Consider the following 12,309-nt stretch of genomic DNA (forward strand, 5'->3'; position numbering starts at 1 on the left):
CGCGCGAACATAACGGCCAAATCCCATCAGTCGCTGACCAGACAGGTGATCGGAATGTAAGCCCAGTGATCTGATCATCAGCCCCGTCCCTGCCCATCGTGCCATTCCAACGCTGCGACGGCAATCGGCGCAACTGATGCTCAGTTGAGTTTGGATTCACCGCACCGCCCCAGGTTGGCCGTCTGTGCCGCCGTTTGATTCTCCAGTCACCGGGAGCCCTTGACCTCTTGAGGGAGACGGGTTTTTTTTTCATTTTATTGACACCATTCACACACAGGTCCATCTCCGGGGGAAAAGCAGTCAGTTGCCCCTCTCCCGTCGGGAGGACACCTGGTTGCGACGACTCCCGACACACAGACAGATGTTTCGTCTCCATGAGTACCCCCCCCACCCCCCGCCCCCCCCCCCGATCGATGGCTTCCCGGGTTTCCCACCCCCGATGCTGGTGATCATATTCACGTGAGGCGGCGTTGGCGGCGAATGGTGGTGGATTTCAGCGGGTGAGTGGGTTTGCCGCGTGAGCCGCGCGTGTGGGGGTGGAATGGGGGGGGAGGACGTGTGATGCGATTCAGTGGATGAGTTGGGTTGTGTGAGTCACGTTTGTTTGTGTGCGTGTCCGTGTGCGCGCGTGCGCGTTGTTTGAGTCATGCATGTGAAGGGGTTGTGTGTATGTGTCTATATACATATATGTGCGTGTGTGTGTGTGTTGTGAGTCATTATGCATGTGTGTGGGGGGGGGAGGGGAGTCTTGTGATGTGTTTCAATAATAATAATAATAATCCTTGCATTTGGTACAGCACCTTCGCACGTCATTATATGTGTGTGTACGCAGGTGTGTGTGTTAGTGTGTTAGTGTGTGTGCATGCATGTGTGTATATATATGTGTGTGCACGTGTGTGCGTATATATGTGTGCGCATGTGTGTATATATGTGTGTTAATGTGCGTGCACACGTGTGTGTGTATATATGTGTTAATGTGTGTGCACACGTGTGTATATGTGTGTTAATGTGTGTGCACACGTGTGTGTACATATGTGTGCGCATGTGTGTATATGTGTGTTAATGTGCGTGCACATGTGTGTGTGTATACATATGTACATATATATGTGTGTGTGTGTGAGTTACGTGTGTGTATACATTTATGAGTGAGTGTGGGGGGGGGGCGGGTCATGTGATGTGTTGTGGGGGGGGGTCATGTGATGTGTGGGGGGGGGCGGGTCATGTGATGTGTGTGGGGGGCGGGTCATGTGATGTGTGGTGGGGGGGCGGGTCATGTGATGTGTGGTGGGGCGGGTCATGTGATGTGTGGGGGGGCGGGTCATGTGACGTATTGTTGTTGGGGGGGGGAGAGCTGAGGTGGGCGCTAGGACCCGGGACCCGGGACGCGGGGGGGGCGGTGGCGGTGTGTGTGTGTGGAGGGGGACGGGTCGGGGGAACGCTGTGGGTTCGGTCTCCGTCACCGACCGACCGACCGACCGACCGGTGTCGCCTGTGTCTCGGCGCCAACACAACACAACACACACATAAGGCGTCGCCTTTACCGCGAGGAGAGACCGACCGACCGACCGCGAGAGGGAGAGAGAGAGAGAGGGGTAACCCCCCCCCGACCCCCCCCCCCCCCTCCCTCCCTCATGGCGGCCGAGGCCGAGGCGCTGAACCCGGGCGCGGATTCTACTCAAGCGCCGGGCGGCGGCGGCCTGGAGGCCGAGGAGGACGAGGACGAGGAGAACTGGTTATACGGCGGTGAGGGTCTGTGTGTTTATATGTGATGTGTACAGTGGTGTCTCTGCAGAGGTATACATTAACATATTAATCACATATATATATATATATGTGTGTGTGTGTGTTATTTGTATATATTTGTGAATTAATCCCTATATACACAGGTGGGTATCTTTGATATATATGTATATGTGTATTTATAAATCGTATACAGGTCGATATCTTTGATATATAGATACACTATGATCTTAAATGGTATATTTAATATATATATATATATGTGATACACGTGTATACAAGATATATATTTATATACGTGTGTGTGTGTGTATATATATTGTGTGTATATATATAATAATATAATATATATTGTGTATATATATAATAATATAATAAAAATACACATAGTGTATATATATAATAATATAATAATAATGTATATATTGTGTGTGTGTATATATATATATATATATATAAAGGTTGTTAGTCGATTGGCGCATTGCTTTTCTGGGGGTAATAACCCCCTCCGATGTATATAAAAACTAATAACAATAATAATTCGGTCACTTCGACCCCGCGGACGCGCCCGGGGGGAACGCCGCTGCGGGCGGGCGGCCGGCCGCGGAACGTGCGGTCGGTTCGCTTTGGTGATACCCTCGCAGCGCGCCCCGCGAAGACGTCTCGGCCGGCGGCGCGATGTACGGGCGCTGTGTCGCACGCGGAGGGGTCGAGTCGGAAATGAGAATCGTCTTTTCGACCCGAAGTGACGCATCGTTTTTCTGTTTTGTTTGCAGATGAGAACCCAGGTAAGCCAGAAGAGGCATCGCTACTTGGGTAAGAACCATTTTTAGCATTCTCATGCCTCTCTTCCCCCTCCTCTAATAATAATAATTATTATTATTATTATTAGAGTCACTCTCGTGGGTGACTCGTGCCGAGATTTTTGTTCTGCGGCCGTCGGTACATTGTCCAACTGACTTTTCTAACGCGGGGATTTATCACACCCGAGTCCAGTTTCGTACGTCGCCTGATACCTGCCGTGCGCTTTCCAATCCCGTAACAAGAGATAACTAAAATAAACCGGTACCGATCTCTTTTGTAACGTGACGGCAGTTGAGCCACTCCTATCTCTCACGAGGACTGCGGTTATGATGGGTGGCGTTGTGTGTGTCCACCGCTATGTTTGTCGAAAGATTTGAAACATTCACTTACATAAAAAGGTACTAAGTAAATGCAAGTTATTGAGATCCTGTTTGAGGCTCTCTGGTTTGCTTGGTTTGAACAGACAGGATGACCCCTTACAACTTCTTCAAGACAAGTCACAAGAATCCAAAGTCAGCAGCTTTGAAGATCGAGAATCAGCTGAAATGGTACTTTTTTCACTGTTTGTCCCCCACATTGAACATTGGAGAAATTAATAGTAATTTACCTGAAGCCTCAATTTATTTAGCCAGGTATAGTTTAATTAAAGCTATGTTTGCCGACAAAGATAATCACTACACTTGATAGTATGTCCATGGGAACTGCATTTTGAAGTTGGAAGTTATATTGAATGGAAGGATTAAATTTTTTTTAATGGTAAAGGACTGTTGTATTTCAGGCTGCACAAAATGGCGGGGGTGAAGATGAACATGGTGACGAAGATGACAGCGATAGCGACAGTGATGATGATGATGTGAAGGTCACCATCGGCAACATTAAAACACAGTATATGTAAGTGGGCTCTCTTGTGCACGTGTAACAGTGCTCTCTTCAGTGTAATTATTAGCAGATATGGAAACAAAACCGATTGCGAACAGCAAAACACGCAGTAAATGGTTACCAATAGATCACATGATTGGGGAAGAGGAAGAAACAAGATCACCTATAGGTATTAGGACCTACAAAAACATCACTTCCCCCAATCACCTTATCACTGTTTGTGTGGATCCAACCCTGTTTATTGTTGCTCAAACTGTATGGTGTGCAAAACCCTCTCTCTCTCTCTCTCTCTCATGGCTGGGATTCTAGAAATAGTTTTCATTCAGCCCTTTGACATTTTTCCAGGGGAACTCCAATGAACCTGAATCTGAAGACTGGCCGTCCGTATGGATCTTCCGTGACGGGTGAGTGAGGAGACTATGGGGATTTAATGTTTGTGGGCTACACATATAGCTTAGTGGAATAAGGACATTGTGGCTATGTGTATTGTGATAAACCATTCCATCTGTCCAGTTTGGAGGGCAACAGCCTGGAAATTGAGAGTAGAGTAGATGGCTCCAGTAATTGCATCAGCAATAGGCTCCTTGATGAGCCAAATGTTCCCACAGCTGATGGAATCCTTCAGGCGTTTCAAAAAAGAAATAGATCCGTTCCAGTCAACTGAAAGGTTATTGCATTTGCAGATGGACATCAAGGGAATCTTGGGAGAGTAGGTTAGATGTACAGATGGTTTAAAATTGGAACTGTCTTAGTATGAGCACAATCCAAGATGATTGAGCACTGAAGCAGGCGTGTGGTGGTGGGGGGGGGGGATTGCTGGATAATATGCATGTGGAGGAGGGGCATTGCATGAAAACTTCTGGTATTGTAGCAGCATATGAACTGTGCCAGTGTGTCCTGGTTTAACCACCTTCTCCACATTTTCACTACAGCAAAGCTGCACCACAGAGGCATTGACCTGGACACCTCTGGGAATATCAATGGGCTCCCAGTGATTGAGGTGGATATGGAATTATTTGAGGACAAGCCTTGGAGAAAGCCTGGTAAGTGGAGAGTGAAAATAATACAATAGAATGAGTTGGATGCACATTGCCAAATACTTAATAACAAGTGGAATATCTTGTCTATTGTTCTTGGAACGTACAGTAACCCATGCTTTCCATCTTCTCTCACCCCAGGAGCCGATCAATCCGACTATTTTAACTATGGCTTCAATGAAGAGACTTGGAAATCTTATTGTGAGAAACAGCGAAGACTTCAGCTAGGATTGGATCCCATACTTCCATCTGGTTCAGAGAGCAAAATATCGGTACAGGAAGACTTATCTGCTCAAAGCAATATTAGTAACAGGATAGTAGTGCTTATGATGTTGAAAATCTTCAGAAAGAATGAGATGCAGGGATGATTGTAATGAATCATTTACTGCATTGCGACTGCATCCCTGTCAAGCTCCATCTCCCCATATCTATTCACATTTATCTGGTCTGGTTAATGGAGCAGAAAGGAGCTGAAAGCCTGGCTGTTTTCTCTCTCTCTCCTGTCTCTCTGTCTATGCGAGTTGATTGGGAAGGTTAAGAGAAACAGTTGTAATAAATGCTCCTGAATGCTCCTGCTGAGATCACCAATTGTAGGGAGTGGGGGGTGATCCTGGAACCTTCCTGGTATGTATTGCTCAGTCTCACCCCAAATGAGCAATGAGGGAACTACCTCTAATGGTCTTAAAGCTCCATCCAATTATATGTAAGAAGCTACAGTAATCTTATTAGGTATCTGATGTGTTTTCCCGGGCTATTTTTTGATTCAAGCTTTGCCTAAAGTCTTGTCTTTCATGGAATATGATTTTCAGGCCTCTCATTATCTAGGTACAGCAGGGCAGGACGGGCAATGCAGAGAAAGACACAGAAAACATTGTGGTGAAACCAGACTTCAAGAGTGAATTTACATCTCCACCCGGGGTCCGGATGAAGGCCGGTCCACCTCCGAATAGGTAAGGTGCACATTGGCAGGGAAGGTCACCATGTGGTTCAATCTGGCGTTTAACCACAAATGGATCTAGGTACAATCTAATATTAATAATAATAATTCTTGCATTTGATATAGCACCTTATCATGTCTTCAAGGCGTCTCAAAGCGCTTCACAGAATACACTGTAAAGTATAATGACTGTATTTTGTGGACGAAACGCAGCAGCCCATTGCGCACAGAGCTGTCCCACAAACAGTCGTGGAGTAAGTGGCCAAATTATTATTAACATTTTTTAACGGATTATTAGCCCCCAGAAAGCGATCCCCAATGGCATAACAACCGTGTTCCTACTTATTATTAGGTAAACAGAGAAAAATATCTGAAGCAACATTGCTGATGTATAATAAAATGTTTAACGATCTTTAATGGTTTATTGCCAATGTGTGAAGTACAAATTGCAGCAGCCTGGTGGCTTCAGTGAGGTTTGAGACAAGCCTTTATTTTCTTTGCCAAGCTGGTGGCCCTGGTTTTTAATCTCTGGCAAAGGGACCAGAGTCTGAGTGAAGGCCCCCCGAAACTCTGGATCACCCATACTCTGTTGAGGGATACAGTCAGTGTCGCCCACTTTAAGCAAGTGACATCCGGTCAGAGAGCTGACGCTGCTCATTTCAATTCACAACATTCTCATATTATTATGTAACAAATTGAATAAAAAAAAGTCTAAACCTGTGAACTTAGAACGACTGAAAATAAAAATACACAGGTCTTATTTATTGCATCACTAACATAGTGCAGCGTCGCTATAATGCAGTGTTTGGTATCCATACAATCCCAAACCGTGTTATAGTGAGAGTACAGTCAGTTTCTACTAATCCCAAACTAATGCCAGTAAAGAGATGCATTGGGGAAGCGGGGCAGAAGATGTATTTGTTGTGGTAGAAGGTGTCCTGGGGATATCTTAAATTAGTATATATGAAAGGCAATCATGCAAACAAAATATTGTGGAGTCCTGTAGCTCAGTGGTTAGAGCACTCGCTTTGCAAGCGAGACACCTGGGTTCAATTCCAGGCAGAGGGCGAAACCTTGGCCACGTTTCCTTACTCCACACAGAGCCTAATAATCCTCAAGAAAAAAAAACAAAAATAAATTTGTCATTTCAATCCATGACTGTTTGTGGGACACTGCTGTGCGCAATTGGCTGCCACATTTCGCCCACAAATATACAATCAATTCACTTTGCAGCCTATCTTGTGAAGCGCTTTGAGACGTCTAGGATACCTGAAGAGCGCTATATCAAATGCAAGGATTATTATTATTTGAAAAAGTTCTGTGAAAATTGGCTCAGTACAAATCCCGATACATGTCGCGACTGATTTGACACCACTTTCTGGAAGTAGTTTTGCGAACTGACTCGGAATCAAATTGGCGCGATTTCAAGCCTTTTTTTTTTTCGAATCGCACTTTCAAGTGTTTCGTCCTGTTATACAAAGTAACGTAAAGAAAATGCGACCACGGTTCAGCAGTTTTGTGGTTCTGCCTCTTTAGAATTATCAGATTTAATGTAAGATAAAGTTTTCCCTTCAGGAAACTTGCTGGGACAATTGATGTAATTGGCGGGCACACGGGCCCTATCAGGAGGGTAGAAGGAAGGCGTCGAGACAAACATGGAGGCGATGAGAGTGCAATTCAGGTACTGGTACTGTAACGAGTGTCGAGCTTCATCCTCCCTTTGCTAGTCTATCTGTAAGTCGTGTTTGACACCCCACGCGTGTTAGTCTTGCTTACAGTTCTGTGGGAGACGCAGGGGCATTATGTATTGTTGCTCCCAGCACTTCCCATCAATTCGCTGAAAGAAATGAGCTGCGATAGGCATGGGGAGCAAAGTGAAGAGAAACAGGAGCCAGGTCTGATGTAAGGTCGCAGTAGGGCAAGCTTTGAAAACGATTGCCATGTAGACTGTATTGCTCCTCTGGAGCGTCTGTAATGAACTCTTCATTCTTTTTAGCAGACTCTCTCTCGGTCCTCACTCTGAAGACTATTTACTCGTGTCGGACATTGCCTTTTGTAACATGTACTGACAATGTTTTGAGGTGTGCACTGTTAGCAAATCCAACAGAGAACGACATAGCGATTTGGCAGAGTTTTATTCAGCAAGATGATTGAGCGAGAATGCGGGAGAGTATTTTTCAAACGTATTTACTTTGGAACATGCTAGACTGGCCTGAGTTAGTTTTTTTTTGTCTGTTCTATAACCTATGTTTGTATGTACTGTTCTCGATGCTTGCTGCTGTTTTTACTACTTCGCCCATCTTTACACTTTGGGGTCGGATCCTCAGCGGCTGTCTTCATTAAATCAGAAACATTTTTCCTGTGTGTTAGGTTCTTGGAGACCATGGAAATAAAAGACCGCCATTTGGGCCCCCGACTGGCCCCCCTCCCCCTCCAATGCCAGGACCTCCCCCTCACTTCCTGAACCCTCCCCCTCCCACCTCGGCTGGCCCACCCCCCATGCACCCGCCAGGTAAGGAACTTCTAATTGGTATTGCCTTCTGCGACCAGCCGGATGACCAACCAGCCGAAGAGATTGACTGGGGGAGAAACACTTATTTCTGGTAAAATGGGAGACTTCTTAATAGGACTTTTTAATACCTATTTCCTAAAATAGGATAATGATTAAATTATCCTGTTTTAAAACCCCAGGTTTCACAGCTCCGTAGCAGATCTTTATCAGCTTGAAATAAATCGGCGCTCTACTCCTGGCTTGTTGAATGTCATTCAACTGAATTTGGGAGGGTCATCTCACTGTCTGATTAGGGTCAATAATTTGTGTCAAATCTTAAATTCATATGTCCAGGCCAGGGAATCCCGCCCAACCAGACAATTCAGCCCCAAAATATTTATTGCCATTGACATGAGCAAAAGCTGCAGCGAAGATTGGAAATGTGCAAGAGGAGCAATTTCAGAAAGGAAACATTAAACCCTGAATGCTGAGGCTTTAAATGAGATCAGTATATTTGAATATTTTGGAATGATTTGCCTGGTCATGATTCCCAGACACTGACCTAAGTAATTTCTTTATTTCTTAATTGAACTGCTAAGCTTGATCTAATTGTGTACCTTGCCAGTCTGATGTAAGTCAGTGAAACATGCCTTTTGTGTTTGCAGGAATGCCTCCACCCGGACCTCTGCCAGGTGAGTTACTTTAAATTATCCTGTGACTGTGTAAGAGGGACTGCGATCTGGTGAAACGTCATATGTGAATTGTTTGGTTCGGCAACTCGATGCCAGTGCTTGCAATGGCAGTTCTGCATGTGCTTTTAGCTAGTTGTAAAACTCGCACTTGGTTCTTGCCAACATGCAACTAAACTCTCCGGGATTAGTTAAGGAGGGTGCAGCTCTCCGAGAAAGAGAGAGAGAGCCCGCACGGCATTATAAGGCAAACGTATACCAGATATAGGTAGAACATTCAGTGGTTTAGTTCAAGATTCTTGTTCACTCTTCATCCCAATTTTACTGCGTCTCTGAATTAATTTTATTGTGTTGAATATAAACTTTTTATGCTATTTTTTTGCAGGGCTGTTTCCGCCTCCCATGCCACCTCCTCCATCGTTAATGCTGCCATCGATGGATGGGTAAGGCATTTAGAGCAGGTCACCTTAGAGAGGTTCTTATGAATGGGATTCTCAATTCTAGAGAGGGGGGAGATAGCATCGCACATGCGCGCGCACACACACATGCACACGCACACACACACACACACGTGTGTGCACACATACACACGTGCACACATACACACAGTATTGCTATTCTAAAAAGAAGTCTCTAACTGTGCATAAATTGGAAACTGATTGAACTCAGAGCAAAGTGTGTGGGAAACAATGGAGATGTAAAATAGTCCTTGCATGTCCTGAACATGCTTTTCAGTAACTGCAAGTTGGGTGGATTTGTCCTGCTCCAACAAAGCTTTCACTTCTGGGGGGAGTCCATAACACACAGTCACTACATCATATCCTGCAAAGCGCTTTGAGAGACCCTCTAGACTTGAAAGGCGCTTTACCAAATGTATGGATCATTAAGTAATTAACTACGCCTCTGCCAACACTGCTCTTCATCTGACCACAGGGAGGCTCTTGAGAGTTGTTCAAACGAGAACCTCTATTGTAAAGTGTCTTTCACTTAGGCCTGCGTCTCAGAGTGCTTCACAGAGACGAACTCTATGCTGCCTCTTTGCCCCATCGATGACCATTTCTTGTACCTCTTCCAGGGGCCCACCTACCAACTATGACAACAGACCCCCACCTCCATTCGCATTCGCCACCCCAGGTAACATTAGTCCAGTGGAAATACTCGTGTAGAATCCGGGAATACATGCGTATGCATTATTAATAATCATTTCCATCTATATTTCCTTTTTGTCCTGGGTGTTATGTCGGTCAAACCTTTTCTATATTAGCGTAACTGAATGTTAGTGGAGGCTACTACAGCTGGTGCTACTCTGACAGACTGGAATGCTAACATCTCATTTTGGTTTTCCAGTCAGTGTCTTACTGTCCTTATGTTGACACCCAGCCTGGAATCAAAAGAACACTGCGTGCCAGGTGATGAAATTACCTGGCGCTTTTTCAACACTAATGTTCAGAGGAGATGACAGAAACAACTGACTGCCATGCCTCAAGGGTGGTAGCTTGTATAGCAACATCTTTCCGACGCGAAGGGCGTTGTACAAGTGTAATTTGTTGTTGTAGCGTAGTTTGCATCTCCGCTGCAGGTAGATGCCAGTGTTGAAGCGAAAACTCTACACCACCACCCTTGAGGCATTGCAGTCATTTGTTCCACCAACATTAGGTTTGCTGGCACCTTTGGAGTGCCCACGACAAACTCAGTGTGCATCTGTCCCTCCTTTCCCCTCCTCTCTGAACGCTGATGTTTCTGTGTGTAGGTGTTGAATCTGTCACTTTGTGCACTTCAAACGGCATTGTTAAATATTTTTTCTTTCTCTGCGAATTGTTTTCTCAGCCTCTCTCCTCTTTTCATTTGCTTTTCAGACTCCGGCCTGATCGGCTACCCTCCTATCTCCACGTCACATGCTCCCTGGGTCACCACCGCTGACAAGGGCGTGAACAACCCTATGGGTCACTGGGATTACCCCCCGGGTCCCCGGCGAGAGAGAGAACAACGCGAGAGGGAGCACGAACGAGATCGCACGCCCACAACGAATGACTACCCCAAGTTAGTGATCGGATGGCCCTTTAGTAGCTGATGTTGTTCGTGAGATACGTATTTCGTTCAGTAAATCCAGTTGGCAAACTGGGCCATTCTAGGGCTTATTTCCAATGAATTAATTAGTTTAAGGAAAACAACATGTAATCAATCCAGTTTGGGGTTCAGATAATGAATGCTCTTCATCCCACTTGATCTTATTCTCCTAAATCCCTGCCATCTTATTGTTGCAGCATCCAGTTTCTTAAATGAATGAGGCGAGCGTCTTGCTGGAAACCCCTTCACCACCCGTGTAAACAAATACTTCCTGGCATCCTAAAATTGCCCTTTATAATCTTTAAAGTATAATCTCTTTGTGTTTGAACTTTTTGTTTCTCAGTGCCATTCGGCATTTAATAGATGACTCAAACACCCCAAAAGACTTGTTTTCACTGATTTTCCCCCGTTCCTTCCCTCTGTGGGTTGTAATCTTGGTTCGGTCTGTCTTGCTTTGCTGCAGTGAAGATGAGCGCTATCGTATCTACAGCAGAGAGCGGAACTATGAGCGGGATTATCACCGGAGCAGAGAACGCAGCAGGGAGCGGGAGGAACGTCACCGAGAGCGGAGGCACAGGGACAAGGACGAGACCAAGCACAAGTCATCTCGACGGTACGGTGGTTGGTCAAGTTTTTTTTGTCGGCGAGGTGAGGGAGGGAGGGTCAGTGGGTGCTTTTCCCTTTGTGGACTTGAGCTGCAAGATGCAGGGAAGCTAAAATTATCAACCCAGTGGATGTTAAATGATCCACATTCGACTTTGGGTCTCAGTACAGCCTCTGTACAAGCCGCAGACTAGAGATTGTCCACCAGATGGGGCAGAGTCCCAGCTCTCTGGTATCTCAATGACTAATTGTGGTATTACACAATGATTATTTTCTGAAACAGTCAATTGAACAACGGCTGAGCCCAATCCTCTCTCTCACACACACAGCTTCAGTAGGAGTTGTTGCATAGCAGCCAGAATTGCTGTTTTCCCCCCTTTTTTTCTTCCCTAACTTTCCACCCTCCCCCACCGTGTGATATATTTTGCCCTTAAAATCAAGGTTGCCTTTGCATTAGATACCAATCATTATGGGCCGTGTGTATATACAAGCCTACTTACATTGCACGTTATACAGCACGAGCAGTGTTGACAAAGCTTGTATAAGGTTACAAGTCAGAGCAGGAGCACATCAGTGGGTGACAGCTGTCCTTGGCCTGGCTCCAACATACACAACGCAACCCTGTGGGTCGTGTCTCATTGTTTAATCTCCCTCGGTTTCTACAGCAAACAGCACGAGAACGAGGAGGGGGAGAGTCACCGGCGGCATAAACACAAGAAGAATAAGCGAAGCAAGGAGGATAAAGAAGCAACCGAGGAAAGTGTGGCGGAGACAGAGGAAACTGAGCCTAAAGAATGAGCTGAACAGAGCGAGTCTAAGAGGAAGAACTCTGCTTAGGATAGACCGAGACTTCCGGTACTCTAGCCCTCTGTTAAAAGGGCCACACAGGTGTGGTTAAAGGAAGGTGCTGTGAACAGTGGTGTCAAACCTTCCACCGGTGGTATTTCCTGGGCAGGTGAAAAAAAAACTTACTGTTGTTTCTCAAAAGCCTGATTATTTCTACACGCTTTATAACACTGTTACACTTTTTTTTTGTAAAATGTGCTTGTGAAACAAAGAAAA

The 12,309-nt window shown here is 45.5% G+C and overlaps 1 protein-coding gene across 1 annotated transcript; it reads left to right on the plus strand.

The window, feature by feature from the left end:
- Positions 1-1,656: 1,656 nt before the first annotated feature.
- LOC103178778 (pre-mRNA 3'-end-processing factor FIP1) lies at positions 1,657-12,305 on the plus strand. The gene is made up of 16 exons (XM_007893706.2): positions 1,657-1,743; positions 2,517-2,556; positions 3,008-3,092; positions 3,323-3,435; positions 3,769-3,827; positions 4,356-4,466; positions 4,602-4,732; positions 5,286-5,410; positions 6,973-7,078; positions 7,768-7,909; positions 8,554-8,580; positions 8,963-9,020; positions 9,653-9,711; positions 10,434-10,617; positions 11,108-11,257; positions 11,913-12,305. Exons 3-16 carry the CDS (start codon positions 3,090-3,092, stop codon positions 12,043-12,045), a joined length of 1,401 nt encoding a protein of 466 aa, XP_007891897.1. The 5' UTR covers positions 1,657-1,743; positions 2,517-2,556; positions 3,008-3,089; the 3' UTR covers positions 12,046-12,305.
- The last annotated feature ends 4 nt before the right edge of the window (positions 12,306-12,309 follow it).

Source organism: Callorhinchus milii, unplaced genomic scaffold, assembly GCF_018977255.1.
Source record: "Callorhinchus milii isolate IMCB2004 unplaced genomic scaffold, IMCB_Cmil_1.0 Scaffold15, whole genome shotgun sequence".
Lineage (NCBI taxonomy): Eukaryota > Metazoa > Chordata > Chondrichthyes > Chimaeriformes > Callorhinchidae > Callorhinchus > Callorhinchus milii.

What these genes read in the sequence shown, in the direction of transcription:
- LOC103178778 (XM_007893706.2), top strand. An exon ending in GCCGGTCCACCTCCGAATAG is followed by an intron (nt 5,411 to 6,972) that starts GTAAGGTGCACA and finishes TTTTCCCTTCAG; the next exon opens with GAAACTTGCTGGGACAATTG. An exon ending in TCCACCCGGACCTCTGCCAG is followed by an intron (nt 8,581 to 8,962) that starts GTGAGTTACTTT and finishes ATTTTTTTGCAG; the next exon opens with GGCTGTTTCCGCCTCCCATG.